The sequence below is a fragment of the Calidris pugnax genome, unplaced genomic scaffold (genome assembly GCF_001431845.1).
Source record: "Calidris pugnax isolate Ruff unplaced genomic scaffold, ASM143184v1 scaffold171, whole genome shotgun sequence".
NCBI lineage: Eukaryota > Metazoa > Chordata > Aves > Charadriiformes > Scolopacidae > Calidris > Calidris pugnax.
In genome coordinates this window covers 2,896,551-2,914,995 of record NW_015091064.1, presented here as the reverse complement: position 1 = coordinate 2,914,995, position 18,445 = coordinate 2,896,551, and the positions used below count along the sequence as shown (strand labels likewise).

At 41.7% G+C, this 18,445-nt stretch overlaps 1 protein-coding gene across 1 annotated transcript in view; it reads right to left on the bottom strand.

Annotated features, from left to right (window-relative positions):
* Window positions 1-7,198: 7,198 nt before the first annotated feature.
* RNF144A (ring finger protein 144A) overlaps window positions 7,199-18,445 on the bottom strand; it is a 28,478-nt gene continuing 17,231 nt past the window's right edge. Inside the window, exons 5-7 of the mRNA XM_014956886.1 lie at window positions 16,756-16,903; window positions 15,344-15,433; window positions 7,199-11,972 (exon numbers count right to left, since the gene is read on the bottom strand). Of these exons, the coding sequence (XP_014812372.1) occupies window positions 11,841-11,972; window positions 15,344-15,433; window positions 16,756-16,903 (370 nt within the window). The 3' untranslated portion in view covers window positions 7,199-11,840. The remainder of the gene's footprint in view (window positions 11,973-15,343; window positions 15,434-16,755; window positions 16,904-18,445) is intronic.

Here is an 18,445-nt window from a genome sequence, read left to right as displayed (position 1 = left end):
CCCATAACCACTGCTTGAAGCAAGACACCAGGAACACTGCAGTTTTCTCTGTGGGGCTGCTGCCCATCAGAATTTGGAGATAAAAAAAGACAGAAAAGGACCTGGCGGTGTTGGCCGAAACTGGCTAAATATGAGCCAGCAGTATGCTCAGGTGGCCAAGAAGGCCAACAGCATCTCAGCCTGCGTCAGAAATAGTGTAGCCAACAGGACTAGGGAAGTGATTATCACCCTGTACTTGTCATTGGTTGAGGCCACATCTCAAATACTGTGTTCAGTTTTGGACTCCTCACTGCAAGACAGACACGGAGGTGCTGGAGCATGTCCAGAGAAGGGCAACGAAGCCAGGTCTGAGGGGTCTAGAGAAGAAGCTGCCTGAGGAGCAGCTGAGGAAGTTGGAGTTGTTTAGCCTGGAGAAGAGGAGGCTGAGGGGCGACCTTGTTGGTCTCTACAGCTACCTGAAAGGAGGGTGTAGAGACATGGCAGTCGGTCTCTACTCCCAAGTGACAAGTGACAGGATGAGAGGAAAGGGCCTTATGTTGCACCAGCAGAAGTTTAGATCAGATATTAGGAAAAATTTCTTCACTGAAGGGTTGTCAAGCATTGGAATGGGATGTCCAGAGAGGTGGATGAGTTGCCATCCCTGGAGGTAGTTAAAAGACACGTAGCTGTGGTGTTTAGGGACACAGTTTAGTACTGGACTTCACAGTGGTAGGTTAGCAGTTAGCCTTGATGATCTTAAAGGTGTTTTCCAGCCTAAATGATTCGATTCTAGTCTATGATCATCTGTGAGCAGAGACAACCATAAGCATTTCTTACTGAGTGCTCCGTGGTGCTGTGAGCCACAGGGAAGGAGCAGGCAGGCAGCTCCCAACTGCTTTGCTGGCATTGGATAGCAGCTAGAGCACCTCTGCAAGCTTCATATTACTGTATATTCGAGTTGGAGCAAGGAAAGTCACAGTCCAGCCAGCCAAAAGAAGTGTTATAACCTTATTGAGCTGTGCTGACAGGCAGCGCATTTGAGGTTGCCATCAAAAACTTGAAAGACCTTAAGTACTGAGTGTCCTGAAGGGTCATTAAGGTATTCTGTGATTTAAAGCAGATGTTGCTGGAACCTCAGGCATTTCTCAGTTTCCTTTGCCTTGCAGCCACAGCCTCTCACCAGACATTGTGGCTCAGAAGGGGTTTTCTCAGGCACAATGGTAAAAGCTATGAAAGGAGGATGGTTGCAGCCTGCAGAACTCTTTGGGTTTCAAGGGAGCCCTGGGACGTCTCTAGAAGGACCAAGGATACTGCTTGTATGTACTGTAGCTTTTCACATTCAGATTATTTTCTCTGCCATTTGTCTGTAGAAATATCTGGGTTAATTGCCTCAGTTTCAGTGGAAAGGTGAAGCTGACTCAGAGGGTCAGCTCTCACATAAGACACTCAGATTTTAACTCGGTCACAAACTTCCTTCTGCCAAGGCTTAGCTGTAAGGAGACACCAGTAATTGCCTGCAGAGCCTGCAGTGCAGCGCATCCCAGGATCACAAGTGAAAGGATAAAAATTGCTGGGAAGGGTGATGGCACTAAGCACCAAATTTACCTTTCCATTTGTCATTGTGTAGGTGGAGGCGTCAGAGAAAAAGGTGTTACTTCTCAGTGCCTCTCCCTTCTGCTGCTCCGGATCTCTCAGCTTTCTGTTTCCTACTGTGGGAAGCAGTGAGATGGCCGCTGTGGACATGCATCTCCCAAGGGCCATTCTTCAGCAGGCAATGCTGCTGTGCCCCTAGAAACTATACCCTGCTGCTGAGAAACCGGTAAATATTGTGGGCATCACCAAAAGGCTGGAGGCATCCCACATTGAGAAGGTCCTCAATCTGCAGCCACCTGACCAATGCTGAAGGCAGGGAAAATCTGCTGAACAACATGCAGAGATACGGTGAAAGCAAAGTGCCAGCAGATCAGTAAGACACACTGTTCTACCCCAATCCTCTAATTGCGCCGTTATGCATAAGATAATTGCAAGGTCTTGAAAAGGAAAAACGGATCCAGCTGAAAAGCCCGCTCCAAACACATCCCTAACAGGCTGTAAATGGCATGAACCAGAAGTTTCCCAGGGGTCCCTGGAAGTTTGGCAGGGAGACGGTGGCAGCCGGGACAGTATATTATATTTTCTTTAAAAGTTGGTTTGTGTTAGTGTTGGCAGGGTCCTGAAACATACCTCTAGGCCACAAAAAATGCAAGAAACTAACTTTTCACTTTGCTTTACCCAGATGTACTTGTGCAGTGAGGGGAAGAAAGACACACAAACATTGAAACATATATAAATAGAGTGAGGTAAAGGCAGAAGGACTCACAGCAACCTCCCACTGCAGCTTGTCTACCCTGCCAAACATGTTGACTGCTAAACGGATGGTTAGAGTTATTGTTTGGACAGTTGCATTGTTTCTTCTGAACATCTGTATTGAGGAACACAGATACGACAGCAGGCGTGGGTAGGAAGGGAGAAGAGAATAATTTGGCTCAGTTACAACATCCGTCAATTATAAAATATAGAGAAGATGCAATGTTATTAGCCAATACTTAATCTGTTTTGAACCAACTCAATTTTAGCGTTCTCTCAGAGTGATTACTCGGTGCTCTCTGAACATGGCATTTTGAGAGACCTCTGGTTTGCACCTCTCATTTTACATTTGCAGATTGAAACATCTCTATGCCTATATCAGTTTTCTGAAAGTTCAAATACTTAGGCTTTTTCACTTTCAGAAAAGGTTTATATACTCTCAGAGAACAGGAGCAGTAACATATGTTAATATCCAGAGACTAGAACAGCCCCAGCAGAGTGTGCAGGCCCATCATAACATCGTTATTTTTAGCCATGATATCATTACAATTAACTCTGTGGAGGTTTTGAAACACAGACTTTAAAAGCTTGAGATAGAAATCTTGCTAATATGGACTTATGTGCAATAAGCTCAAAGAAAGCCGGCCCTGATTGCCTGCAACGGCGTTCAGAGACTGCACCCTGCTGGCTCCCAGCAGCATCACTTACCGCCTTACAACACCCTTTCCCTGCACTCTTCTCATGCGTCAAGAAAAGCCCATCCATGTTCCAGCTCAGGTACCCCTCATTCAACCTATACCCAGCACAGAAGCTACAGGATACTTGATCAAAATGAGCACACTCGTAATTGCTGACATGCAAAAATAAAGAAAGAAATGCTGCATTACGCTGATCTGCCAAGGCAATCGTCGTAAAATGACATTTTGCACCATCTCAGGCATTTCTCCTGTGGGCAATCCCACAAAATGACAGTGTCATTCTCAAAATATAACGAGACCTCAGGATTTTGAGGCAGCTCAAGCATTTCTGCCATCCACCAAAACCCAAAACAAAGAGAAAAAATAAAATGTGTGCTTGTTTGTAATCATTTTCAAGAATAAAACGCAGCAATGTAGATCTCAGGAATGGCTGAGCCTGCGGACTTTAATTTAGGCTGGGTATGTCAGGCCTGCAGAACCTGCTAAATTAGTGGGTTGTGTTCGCTCTCTTTTAATGACATCACACTTTGCACTTATCATTCTCTCATATTCTGTCATTCAAAACAGATCATGACAATTAAACCAAATCTGGCAGAGAAAACCCTGACAGAAAAATACAATTCTCTGTTGCGGGTGCTCTCGTACACAGCAAGATGAGCTCATTGCTCACCTAAAGTGAAAACCCAAAGTCACTAAAAAGTAATGGAAAGACGAATCTGTTTTAATGAGCTCTGAGCATCCAATTCATAGCATCCAAGGAGTACCACTTATTTAAGCTCACAGGCATTTGTTTTTACTTTTCCAGCTACTTGAAGAAAAAAAAGGCAGTGCTTTGAAAGAGAAAGTGATTTAATTCTATTCCTAATGCACTTTCTTCCACGTAAAGCTACAAAAAAAATCCCAGAACCTTTATCAATCTATTTTAATATGGGTAATCTTCATTGCTCCAGGATCAGATTTCTTGCTCTACAAAATTGCACGGTAGAATTTCTTCTTCCTGTAAACATATATAAGCTACACTGACTGGAAGCCACATTTGACATTTAAGGACATGCTGTGCCTAAAAATAAAGTACCACACATCAGCTAAACACACATATTTACATTCAGATTTTAGAAAATGGCATTGAGTTAGGACACCTAGAATTTACTCCCAGGGGCTCTCTTCTTTGGGACCTAGGTTTAAATTTAGCATTTATATATTGATTATAGTGATCATTTCCATTTTGGCTATTAAAAAACAAAAAAAAAGGTGCCCAAGGAACACCAGGAATAAATAACCAGTTAGCACGTACAGCTTGACATTATTCACTCCTGTGCACACACCACAAAGGAACTGGACTAATCAGTCTTTCAAGTGCATTTCCATTGCCTGCATGCGTGAGTTGGTTTGCATGATTTACAGCACCTAAACATTTTGTGTATGTGCCACATGTGTGTTAAGTTACAGTTATCACACACACACACATACATATATTTGTCCTGAAACACCCTGTGGGAGCAGACTAACCTGGTTCTAATTTGCACCAACACGTTCTGCCCTGGTATCTGAAAGCAGTAGTTGTGATAAGGCGCTCCATGGCAGCTTCACTCAGTCTTAGCCATGGAAAAGTTACATGTGCCTGGACAGAGAGTTGCCTTGACTTCTTCCATCATCAAAGTGAGTAGGGAAAAAAACATGCTTGAGAGGCTAAAAAAGTTAAGTTGTGCAGACAACTTAGTACACACAAGTACCCACAGCACAAAATCTCCCACAAGAAACATCCTAGATGATCTCCAACACAATACAAAAGTGCTGGTTACAGTGCACCTGCAGGTTGGCAGTGGCAATCTCTAGCACTGCCCCATCCGTGTGCACGTGCGTAATTCAGTAACTACAGTTACATCTCTGTGTCATGGATGGAGTGATTAACTTCACTGGTAAGAGAGAAGTACTCAAACATTTGTTAAGGTGAAACAGTGATTTAACAAAATTAGTAGTAAATGCGACAGTGTTTTATGAGATTCGATGTCAAGGTACACTCTATTATTTACTGCACAGAGGACAGGGTCAGACAAGCTGTCAGGGAGACCCTCCCGTTGAGTCATGAGGTTCAGAAAGGACCCCCTTGCTTTCTAAACTCCTTCTCAGAGAGGAGTCTAGGTGCGGCTGGATCCAATCCTAGCCCCAGACTTGCTCAACGGGTTGTCTAAAGGATTATATATGTGCAATCACCTCTTTATATTACTTAGCCAAGATTTCAAAGTTCACAAAGTTTAGCATGCTATCAGTCACTTACCAAGAATCTGTTGCAGAGAGAAACCTCTAAATCTCGAGGAATAATCTTGAGAGGCACAGCATGCTATCAGTCACTTACCGAGAATCTCTTGCAGAGAGAAACCTCTAAATCTCGAAGAGTAATCTTGAGAGGTGTCCCTACTCAAGGGGAAATCCAGACACCCACTGCCATACAGGAGAGCTCAAAGGGCTCTTGGGCTGTCCACTATTTATAGAGTAAGATAATTGACCTATAGTCATATTTCATGGGATCAAGATACCTAGGTCTCCCCTCCAGGCAGCGTTAGGACTGTGTTGTCAGCCATCCCCCAAAGTCCAGGTGCAACTTATCACAACCTCCACTGATGGCCAAGGCCCAGGCAGGAGCCGGGGGAGGGAGGGAGAGGAAGAGGGAGACGAATCAGGGAGAGCACACAGCCACACGCTATCAGTACCATTAAAACTAGCAGAATGCTAGAACTTGCCCTGTGGTTTTGTGCTGGGGGATTCAACTGTCTCAATCATTCAGTTCTCACAGGATGGTTACCGGTTTGATTTTGACCTGAACTCTCCCACCCAACGCCCAGGTACAGCTCAGGAATTATTCTGGAACAGGGGCCCCTCCTGACAGAACTTACTGCTATGGATGTGGGTCCCCTCTGGTAACTGAATGATCCTGGATGCTCTCTATTTACTAGACCATACAGGGGCTAGAAATTTGCCACTTAAGAATTCAACTTAACCACTCTTAACAGCTTCAGACAGCTGAGACCCTAAAGCCTGTTATTCCAGAGTTTCTGCAGTGCTTGATTCTCTGATTACAGACCTGTTGTGCAGAAACCCAGTCACACAGCTGAAGAAAATCTTTCTCCAGCAAGGTAAGCTGAACCTGGCAGAGAGGCTGAGGAAACGCCCAGGGGCTAAACATTACTAAACGACCAGATAATTGCAACTGACTGAGAAATAATCCTCCTCTCTAAAAGAAAACTGCAAAGCAAAACATACCTTAATTGGAAGGAACACACCGTGGGAGCAGAAGAAGCAAGCAGAAAGATTGCTTTGTTAATAATACCTGCTCCCAGAATAGGTCAAAACCCCTTGTGGCATTTATAGACTATTTTCTGCCCAATTAATTGAACAAAATACCTAAACTGATCTTTCCCTTACAGAAAAAAATCATTATGCTCCACAAAAATGAAAGGAATGACTGAGTAGTAGCTGTTATGTGGCCTCGATTTTTCTTAAATTATCAGGTGTAAAGCACATACACGCATATCAGTTATACATACAGTTATGCACATGATCTTTTGGAACAAATTGCACATGTGCTTTTTTATGGGTATAGACAACAAAGTGTATCCTGTAAAGTGAGAAAGAAACTATGGGGACCAAAGGAAAGACCGCCTCCTAAACTGCAGTTCAGGCAAAATACAAAGTGCCTGTTGATAGAATCACGAACACGAGACTCAGTTCCCACTGTCAAAGGGAGGTGAGTATGCTCGGGTGTTCAGGAGGGCGGACTTTGCCTTTAAGTTTCACCTCCACAACACCAAACGGAGGGGAATACAAGCCACCTCCACCAGAGCTAACCCTGTGGTGCAAGAATGTCCACGCATCTCGGAGCAGCACATTCACCCAGCCAGAGCGTGCAGTGGTGGACTGAACGGAGCTGGAGCAGAGACCCAGCTGTGAGTCAAATCCCCTCTGGAGATAACCAGATTCACTCTTTCGGCTGAGCTGGGAGAGGATGAGTCAGAAACCACAGTTATGCCCAGGAGCGAGGCGGGACGTCTTCCAGGCTGTGCTTGGGCTGAAGGGCTGAGGCAGAGGAGCGCAGGGAGTCCTACCAGAACAAAAGCACTTTTCTTTAGTGAATGTATAGCACTGGAAAGTCAGTACGAAGAATCACAGGAGACACACTCATTTAAAATATCTATTGAAATTACAAATTAAACTCTTCAATATGATTCAAAGTACAAAACACAACATTAAAAGGCATTCAACAGCTCTTTTATACATCACAGTGTTAGTGGCACAAAATGTACTTACATTTCAAATACATCAACAGAACTATTTTTACACTGGTCAAATACATTATTTATACATACGCATGACTCCTTCATGCTTATTCCTATACAAGTTTAAAATACATCCATGATAAATTGATCAAGAAAGGTTCAGTTATGCACCATGTACCTGTACCTAATGTTCCTGGAATTCTTATAAGAGAGATATACAAATCAAAGCAATAATGAAGACCACAGGGCTCTAAACACAAACAGCATGCCTTACTTAGTATAAGTGCATTAGCAATTAAGCACTGATGAAGACTTTTTTGATGTCTTTAATATCATTGTCATCAACAACCATATTCTACCTGTTTTCCTCAGGATTTTAGATCATGTATGTGAAATGTACAAACTTTGGTTTTAAAAAAGCAAACCTGCACAAAGCTTTATGCATGCTGCACCTCATTGGGATGAGAAAGGCCTGTATTAAATGCATTTATTTCTATACAGTAAAAGAACTCCAGATGAAATGCACAAAACGTCATTTTTATTTTCCTGCCCATAACAATTTTAAATCAAATGCACTTCATCTTTTTCTGATCTATGAATATTTTACCCTGTCAGCTCCATAAACAAGAGAGCTTTTGACTGATTTTGACTGCGTTTCCTGCATGTCAGGAGATCAGCTGTAAGCTGAGAGTTGATCCAGTCAGCTCTTATTTGGGATTTTGCCTAATTCATAAACTGGAGTATTTGAGGAAGGATCATGCTGCTTGGTATGTGGTATCATGTGCTTGGTATCCCGAATTCTTGGCATGAAGTCAGTAGTAGGAGGTTCTTAGGATGAATGCCAACAGGAATAAAATTGAAATATTAACATAAAACTACAGTAAGCATTTATATATAATCTTTCATCACAGAATCTTGATGAGCCTCACAACCAATGAATTTGCCCTCACAGCCCTCCTGTGAGGTAGGTAAACATTGGTCCATCCATTCCAAAGATGGTAAAATTGAGATAAAAGGAGATAAGTGACTTGTCCAATGTCACATAGGGAAAACCCAATGCTACTGCCACTGAAGTTGGGGCAGGCTCTGCTACTGGTCTCTCTCAGGACTGACTTCAGCCCAACTAATGAATGGCAAAGCCTCTCGAGTCCAGACTCCACACTCAGTGTTGCCAGACAGGATGCTACTTTACCCCAACGGAACATGCAAATGATGCACTGTTACAAACTCCATTTAAAACAGCATTTAAGACAATGCAACAAACCCTAAACAATAGCATAACCATAAAAACTCAACAGAACTCATGCAATGAATCTTATTTTTCAGGGGAACATCTATAAAGACAAAGCTGTTGTAACAGAATTTCATCTGAAAAGCAGCAGAGACAAACATTCGCTTTTCCATGGCAGGGGGTTTAAATGTCAGAGTTTAAAATAATGTATTTACAATTCAATTTTAGGGTATTAAATGTCACACTATCAACATAAGCTGTAACATAAAAATGCCCCAAACTCAATACATCACCGCCAGAAGTTGCTACTTTGGAAAAAATCAGCATTAAAAAAAAAAAAAATTCCCCGAGAAGAATACAGATGGAATGACATTTAGCAAACCTGAAAGGATTAGGTATTTGGTAAAAACATGTAGGCATATAGTCTATCCCAACAGCCGTCATGTGGAACAAGAGATATGTAATCGGAATTTTCAGTAGGAATTCAAGTATGTTGAGATCAGAGACATAGTGACAGAAGTACACAGTTTTCTGATTACCGGTGAGCATCAATTATAAACTATCATTTTAAAATGTCTGTATTTGTAAAGGACTTCTTTTTCTTTCCTTTTAAATCTGGAAATGCATTCATTTTGACGTTGATTATAAACTGGCCACACAGTACTGTGGAAAACTCGAGTTTTGCTATATCACCACATAAAGGCTGTCTCTAAGATAAAGGCACAGAGAAAATAAACCTCATACCAGGACACTCCGGTGCTGCTACCAGCCCTCTGCACCTCTGCTGCTTCCTGTCATCCCAGTAGTACCACTGGTCACTAGAGCCACCGCTGCATACAGCAAAACCCCTTAGTGATCCCAATTAGAAAATTAACAACCCTTGAAATCTTTACGTCCTGTTGTCCTGTTGTTGTGGGGTTTTTTTCTCCTCCTGTTAAATAGAATTACAAGGCCAAAGACGAATGGCCATAGTTCGAGCTTACCTGCAGGACACTGTCCTCTGCAGAAGGGTGTCCAAGACTTCTGCGCGCTGAAGCTATCTATGACTCAGGACAACCCAGGGGCTTGGCTTAGGGCTCCTCTGGGGAGACCCAGGGGCTGGGCTTAGGGCTCCTCTGGGGAGACCCAGGGGCTGGGCTTAGGGCTCCTCTGGGGAGATGGACTGAGCTGCTGCAAAGGGCTGGAGTGAGACAACGGCTCCACCGCCCGCTGAGCTCGGCGCTGCTTCACGCACCCCACATCGAACACGCTATCCAGGCTTCAGGTATTTTTGAACAACTAAGCAATTTTTAATAACAAAGATGACTAAAGTACTAAAAATACCGTGATAACAAAACCAGGTATTACAAGTAAAGATCTGAACTGTGCATCGTCACAAATAACCTGAAGATATCACAAGCAGTTCAGACTTGCTGGAAAGCAGCTATCCTTTTTATCCACGTTATAATGGCTGAGCTCATTAAAATCAAGCCAAATAAGTGAATTGCAGATAATTTCTAGCTCCCAGAGCTACAATCTGTGGTTAGATACAGTTTGAATTTGGATACCATTAAACTTGGAAGAAGGCGAGGAGAAGAAACTCGAGAGCAGTTTTATAAAAAGATAGTGGGCTTTTTCAAAATTGTACCCTACAGTCTTTTTATTTAACAGACAGACAGTATAAAATGAAAGATAATAAAGAAAGGAGTCATTTCCTTATGCTTGAGCTATGAAAACACATTCCCAGCCTGTGACAGCAGCCAGAAGCAGTTGCATTTAAGGGTCTTAATACATTTTCAGTGCAAAATTATCCTGGTTTCAACGTATTCATCTGAGTACATGGGTAACACACAGAAATAAATGATGATGAAAAACCTGCAGTTAAACTTCCGTACATAAGCTGACATACACACTTGTTTCAGATGCTTCATATTTCATGGCAAGAAGTGATTAGTCAAATTCTTGTAGGCTTTAAAATCAGAGCAAAATTGTTTTCAACAGAATATTTCTAAAGAGAAACTTAACAGTACGTTGAGGAGCACACTTTACTAACCTGGAAACACAGCACTGTGAATTCCGCAAAACTATCAAATCAAGTCAAGTGATTATGTTTCAAATGAAAACTTGTTTCATCACAGCATTGTTATTAACAGCATACACCATACATCACAGAATATTAACTCTGAAAATGGGCTAAGTAGTTTAAATGTAAAGTACAACTTCCATAAACATCCCAGGCATTTTTATTATTAACTAGAGGGATAATCCTGATGTATTTTTATACTTAAAAGGAAAGATTCATTGATAACACAAGTCTGCTAAATAGTAAAGTTAGTCCTGTATTTTTTAATAATTACCCTAAAGACAGAAGCAAGCTATCTTGAACTTCCAAAATATTTCAATAGCACAGCTATTTACACATTTGGTTTAAATAGGATTATATATATATCTATCTCTATATAAAAAAGATTAAGATACCTGGATTAGAAGTTACGTAGCCCTGTAAGTGTAGCAGAACCCTAAACAACAGCAAAAAAATAACAATTCAGAAAAACACTAGTGGTCCAGCGGTAATCAATACCATCGACGCATTTTTAAAAGAACCTTGATTAGATAGCAGGTTTGTGTCACCACGCAACCTTACAGCTTCACCAATTCATTTTTAAAATGTAGCTTTCAATCAAACAAATTTCTTATAAGACTTCAAAAAAATCCTGAAAGGCAACAGGACCAATTTTGTCCTTGCACTCTCCCCAAATTTCAAGAAAGGCATAGGATGGCCTATATGCACCTTATTGATTTTGTTATACTTGGAAAAACAGGTACTAAAAAGGACATTGTGATGGCCTTAACAAAAACAGATATGTAACAAACATGGTAAAGTCACGTTGACTATCTGATTTAAGTGATAAAAAACTTAAATATATACAGGAATAAGACACCAAATTTTGAAGCAAACGGATATGCAGAAAGTTTAGATTTGTATGCATTTTTAGCTTCTTTTGCTGATGTCATTCAGCACAGTTCCCAGTCCACCAGCAGGGCATCGGAAACTTTTTGCATTATTTTTAGCAGTATCACCTCTTCATTTCAGACAGTTACCTGGGTCCATGGTCTCCCTTTAGCACCAAACTTGCTTTCCATTACCCTCCTTGTCTATTATCAATTGATCTATGCAACAGTAGTAACAACAGTTCCTGGAACCAAGACTGTGTGTCAATGAAAAGCAGAACGGGGCAAGTAAGGCTACAGCAATGTAAGTGCAAGAGGGAAACATCAACAGCAACAATAAAATCAAAACACAAGTTTTGATGAGTCCAATCTTCTCTCAGTCTAGGTAGGTAGAGGGTCATCATCTCCTTTATTACATTTGCACTTGCAGCACAGAACAAATGGTGTAGCCAGTAGAAGGAAAGGGGAGGCCACCAAAAGCAGAAGACCAAATCCTGCAAAAATTCCTACCACCTGCAAAAGAAAGGAATAGCACTGCATTAGGGATAACAGTTGTCTAGATTCTGCTGACATCAGTGCAACATCAGTGTCCTTCAAAAGGATCTCAGCAAATGCCACTGACCTTATCAGAGCTAGGACTTCCCCCTAGGTGTAGGCTACAGTCAGCTCCTGTGATCAGCAAATGGGAGTGAAATCAGAGAGCAAACGCTCATGTGTCATTGCTCCAGCCAGAACTGTGCTCCAGCAACTCAGCTCCAGCACACAAACTGATGCAGATGGTTATTTGCCTTTTTGAGTTTTGCTCTCTCTCAAATAACTAATTAAATAACTGACTAGATACTTTTTTATTCATCAAACCTAAATATTAAGTATCAGGATAAAGACTACAAGAGAGTTAGAGGCTCCCATTATCAGGTGCTCCCCTTTTTGCTGCAGAAATCTCCCAAAAGAATCTGTCAAGGTTCTGGGGTTGTTCATGGGGAATCTGGGAAGACTCCCACAAACCTCCCACCAGCAGGAACACAACCTTGGGACTCTCAGCCACAGATTGCAAACATTATGGCCGATAGGAAGACTTGGCATATGCCAAATGCCTTTTGCGGTCAGACCTGAGCTCATCCTGCTGCCTCGGGGGATGTGACCTAGCTCTATCTAAAAGCATTTTTTTTTGCATTTACATTTATTGATCATCCTCTTCCCAGCAAGGGCAGAGAACCACAGACCTCCCCATTCTGTCGGTGTGACAAACTCTATTAGATTCTGCAGTTTAAATTTGGAAAATTATTAAAACAACATTCAAGTTAAGGTTCGGTGCCTGAGGAAGTTTCCCATTTGCCAAAGGCAACTGTAAGAGTAACGCCGCAATAATATGCCCACAAATTATTTGAGAAAATAATTTAGATTTATTCGCATGAGAGTGCCTGTGAATAATTTTGAATAATGAAGGCAGGAGCGGAATGCTAATCCGCCAGCAACACCTCACAACAGAAGGCAAAACGAAATTAAGAGTGCAGTACTCATTAAAGAATTCTTCCAGCCAGGGCTAGGCACGCCGCTTCAATTAACTGCCAAATATTTAATTAGCCATGGTGTAGCCGGAATGATTTACTAGCACTTTTGTCGGCCACGGACGATTTCTCCTTCTGATGGGTGTCCAATTCTTCCCGCAACGCCCCTACCCCGGCTGCGGGGCCGGGCGGCGCCGGGAGGTGGCGCTGCGGGACGGCGCTGCGGACCCCCCGCTCCCGGGAGCAGGAGATCAAACCTCCTTGCCCGATCACCATTATTTCTTGCCAAGGGCAATTTCTTTTTCAGCTGCCGAGGTGGGCACGTTTCATTACTCCATTCCTTTTTTTTTGGGGGTGCTGGCAAGCTGAGGCAACTGCCATTTGCCGATCTTTGCTTTTATTTACTACAGACATAAACCAAAGCTCAATTCTAACCTCTTTAAAAACCGTGAGCTGCGACTATTGCCATCCTGCTCTTTGGAGACAGCATGCCCTTGCCCAGCTTTCTGCAGCCCAGGCTAAGAGGGCACTGGTCAGGCAGAACCAATCTGGAAGTTAGCAATTCTGTCAACCAGTTTGACTACCGGTCATTTTTATGAGATATCTACTTACATCTTCCTTTCAGCCTCAATATGCCATCAAAGAATTAATTAAGTTTCATTTTGTTTGTTGTGGTTGGCTTATTTTTGTTTATTTGGGGTTTTGGGGGGTTTTATTTATTTTTTTAAACAAAACTGCCGGCTGAGTATTTTCACTGAATTTTACTGAATTTTTAGAGTTGGAAGGGACCATAGAGATCATCTAGTCCAACTCCCCTGCTGAAGCAGGATTGCCTAGAGCTTGTCAGAGCGTGTTACTCAGGACTGCATCCAGGCAGGTCTTGAAGATCTCCAGAGAAGGGGACTCCACACCCTCCCTGGGCAGCCTGTTCCAGGGCTCTGGCACCCTCACCGTGAAGAAGTTTTTCCTCATATTTGAGTGGAACCTCTTGTGTTCCAACTTGTGCCTGTTGCCCCTCGTCCTCTCACTGCGAACCACTGAAAAGAGTCTGGCTCCCTTCTCCTTCAACCCACCCTTGAGATACTTGTAAGCATTAATAAGGTCTATTACTTACTCATTTTCTACTTCTGAAGAAGTTAGTGCCCTACTCAGCATCAAGTCACTCCCTCTGACCAAGACAAATATTTTTTTTTTAAATCCACAAACAAGAAACCAAAGGCTTACCTCAATTTGCCTTGGATAAATACCCAAAGAAACTTAACATAAGGAAATGATTGCAATGTTGATTTGGCTTTAGTGGGTTTAGCAGTATTATATCCTGATTGGTAAGCAGCCATCACTTTCTCAATAGTGACCAGAACTTGAAACATCCTGTCTGTCAAACATATTTGCACTAACTACTGTGGCTAAGAACAGATCCCAAATATCAAATTAATCACTTCATATTACAGGTATATCAAGAAAGCTTATATACCCACACACTTTCTAAAATACCGTTGGCTAAGCCAAGCAAAACCAAGTTCATAGCTTAGGCATCCAGGGGTCTATGTGAAGGGAGAGGAGTATGATCCAACTCCTTTTATTTCAGTTTAGACCTGGGGTTTATTCTCTAGACTTGGGATCTATGCTGAAATGGAAAGAAATCTGTACTTCAAGAAAAGCACTTCATATCAAGCTAAGGTAGATATTTACCAGCACACAGTTAATTTAGGAAGAGATGACTCAGATACCCAGACGTCCCTGCATCTCTGAAGTGACTGTAAAGGCAGTAGATTGGACTAAGTCACACACTGGCATTTATATCACATGCACTGAAGTAGTGCAGAGAGCTCGTCCATTACCAGCATTCATGCTGGGTCCAGCAAGACTGGATCTAGACCACAAGACGTATCCCCACACACTTTGTAATTGTCCATTTGAATTTGTGCTTGAAAACTACTGATAAACTCACTGGATTACCTTCTACCCAACCTACATCAATGAGTCAACCGGAGTCCACAACAAGATACTGAGCGTACTCAGGCTAATCTCTGAATTCGGAGCTAAAGATCCTTTGCAGGGTGAACTCGCCTGCAAATAATATGGATGGTGGCAACCTGGTTTGTCCTCCAGGTTTATGGAGAACATATCTGGATTTGCACTTAACTGGCTTTGCAAGTGTACCCCTTCTAGTTGTCCGTGGCTTTCTGCCAAGGAGTGTCCACTCTGGGAAAGCTAACTGTTCCTCTCCAAGCTACTGCCCTCTTTAAATATGCTAGGAAAATCAGCTAACGTTTGGCCCAGAATGTTATCCTAAGGTGTTAAAATGAGTAAGGCAAAGGAAGCCACTTTGACAGCAGTAGACCTGTACAGCTTTTTTAAAGCTCTGAGCATTACCTGTGTTCTGTGCCAGATAACAGATGCCCTGGAGTGTCCCAGCTTGTTTCGACAAGGTCCTTTGTCGTAATGTATTAGGAGAAAATCATCCTACAAAATATTAAATGAAAAGGCAGGAAATAAACAGAAGTACAAACTGTTCTTCAAGTTATAAAATACTATTTCCTGAGAACTTCTAACGAATTGTACAGGGAGATTAAAGCTTAGTAAAGTGGATATGGCCAGGTCCAACCTTTCCAAAGTGCTTTGTCTACAGTTAAGCATCTTCACAAACAGGTTTGTTTAGCACGTGTTATATATATCTATAATGAATCCTTCTCCCAAAGGATCTCAAGATGGATATTTAAATGCTAGTATGAAGTTTAGCAGAAGGATCCAAAAAGAAAAGCTGACCATCGCATATCTTTTACACACATGTGAGAAGAACAAAGGAAAATGAATACTTGTACCACAGAATTCCCAAATCTGGTTCCTTTAACAAGCTGAAGAACAAAAGTACAGTACAGATTTTTGAGAAACGATGTCCCTATCTGTCCTGCCATCCTTTCACAAACCAGCCAAGATATCAGGCCTAGTACCAAGGGAACAACACTGCTTTTTAACTAAGCATGTGAGAAGCCTGTGACTTAAGGACTGTTAGTAAAGCATTCAAACGGGACAAACACAGGATCTGAATAGTCAGAGTAACTTCAGGAACCTAAAACATTTCCTTTGCTATTGTCAACAATGCTATAAAATAAAACAGATGACATGGAAACAGACGTTGTATATTGTATATACTCTGATCCTTGGGCACGATAACAGGCTGATTTAAAAAAAACAACCATAAACATATGACAGCAGGATCTTATATACTGACAAATTCCTGGTGTTAGGAGAACATTGTATTCTTTTTCATATGTCAGATCTATTTCTTGTCCTACAGAATACAATGAATGGTAAACAAATCTGCTGATAGTCTCCTGCATGGTGACGCACCAAATCTAGAGTTTGTTAAATTTCCACAGACTAAGAACATTGCTTTACTCATCCCGTAACTCCTTCAAGAAGGGCAACATTGAAAAGTCAGTACCAAATGACATGTTATTAAAAAAAAAGCAAAAAAAAAAGCAGCAACGCCCCTCCACCGTGCTAGTTTTAAAGACTGTAAATAGAGTATTTTCAAAGAGAATAGAATTTTTAATAATTATTTAATGACACGAATAGGGAAACTGCTAAGATCACACAGGTCAGACAAATAAAACAGAGCATACAAATCCTATCAAATTACCAGTGTCAGCTCTGGTGGGCTGCGGGCCACTAAGTTGGGCAGAAGCTAGTGAGCTACTATTAAATTGATTAACGAGACAGCTGGATGGCAAAGCAACGAACTTCTAAGCTTCTGAGAACCAGAGTGCATGGCATGTACTCACATCAAGAGATTCCAGACAGTACCAGCAAAAGGCATGTTTGCAGTTCTTACACATCATTTGGGCACAGCCTTCATCCCGTTCAATGTAAACTTTACACTTTGGACAGCGTTTGATTGGAGCATCATCTTCTTCCATTTTAAAAACTGAACTGTGGGAGAGAGTGAGAAATTAGTAAGATGTGTGGCCCTGTCAGTTTAGAGAAGAACGTCTAAGAACTGTGCTAAGAAAAGAAGCCTACTTTTTCCTTTAAAAACAAAAAAAAAAAAAAAGAGAAATTACTAGAGATCCAGGTATTCTAGTTTTCAAACATATCTCTAGAAAAAAATGTCTAATGACCACAGTGCCTACGTCAGGCTAATTTCTTTACCATGTATTTTACCAACTATTTTTAATATCTAGTAATACTAATAGATATTATACAGTTTTCTCCTGGAATATATCAGATGAGCAGCAGCTACTTCACACTTAAAGACTTTGTATGTCTGGATAATTTTCCTCTTTCCTCCCTCCTTTCTCAGAGTAGAAGAGGAAGCAATCCTTTGATGGCACAAGTCCAAACCACATTTCTTCAGGCTGGGTCACCAGTGAGAGATTGCTTGTCTCTGCCCTCCTTGAGGATCCTCCCCTACTAATTTCCTTCCAAATCAGAAACCATGAGGTTTTGGGGGCATGTCGTTCTTTTAGAGTTGATCTCTTCATCTCTAACACTGTCCTAATGAGTCCTGGTTCATGAGTTAGGGTCAGTACCACCTCTTGTATTGCACCACTGGGCAAAACCATAGGGTGCCCCCTCATATAGTGGGCACAACACAGAAGAATGTGGAAACATTAGAAGGACATTTATTTCCCTTGAGTAGCTTTCTACCATATGCAGGTTTTATGCACAGCAACAACTAAAATGTAGCTTAACGAATGACACTTCCTGCAGTCACTGCCAGTGGGAGATACAAGAATGACTGATGGGGAACCAACAGTTTATTGGAAAACAGGACTGACCCTTGACTGATTGATTGATTGATGGATTTGCTCAACAGCAGGATAAAAGGACATACACTCGTTAGTCACACTAGGGGCAACCGTATTACAGAAAAATGCTTTAAATCCATAAACTCTATGTGAAACTCCAAATGCATAGGAGCACAAACTGCTACTGGCACATTATGCTCCAAAATAATGAAAAAACCAAATCTCAATGAAGTAAAAAATGAAGCATGAAATAAAAACTAAAAGCAACCAAAACACTAAGGAAAATAAATAAACGTTTTTATCTTGCCATGAAGTTTAGTGAGCTTCAGTTCTGGTCCCGGACACACAAAAAGCATGTGCAAAGGTTACTATATTTGACCAGGAACTCACAACAGCATCCTAGCTAGTCATCTGTTCCCACAAAGCTTGAAAGAAGACAAGTTATGAATAGCTAAGTCCAAGGCTGGCCAGGGCTTTAATGATACCTTGAAATGCTATACAATCTTTGAAAAAGCCCAAACATTAAGTAGGACTCATGCACAATGGCCTTTCTTGCTCACTGGCTGCAGTAAGCCACTGGAAACAGCTTGAAGAAAAACTTAACATCATTGGCCAAATGTGCAGCAGTGACGATAACTGACAGGGTATCCTAAAAATCACCATCTGGCATGATGTTACCAACCCTCACACCATCCAGAATAGCTGCAGCAATGAGATCTTCTCT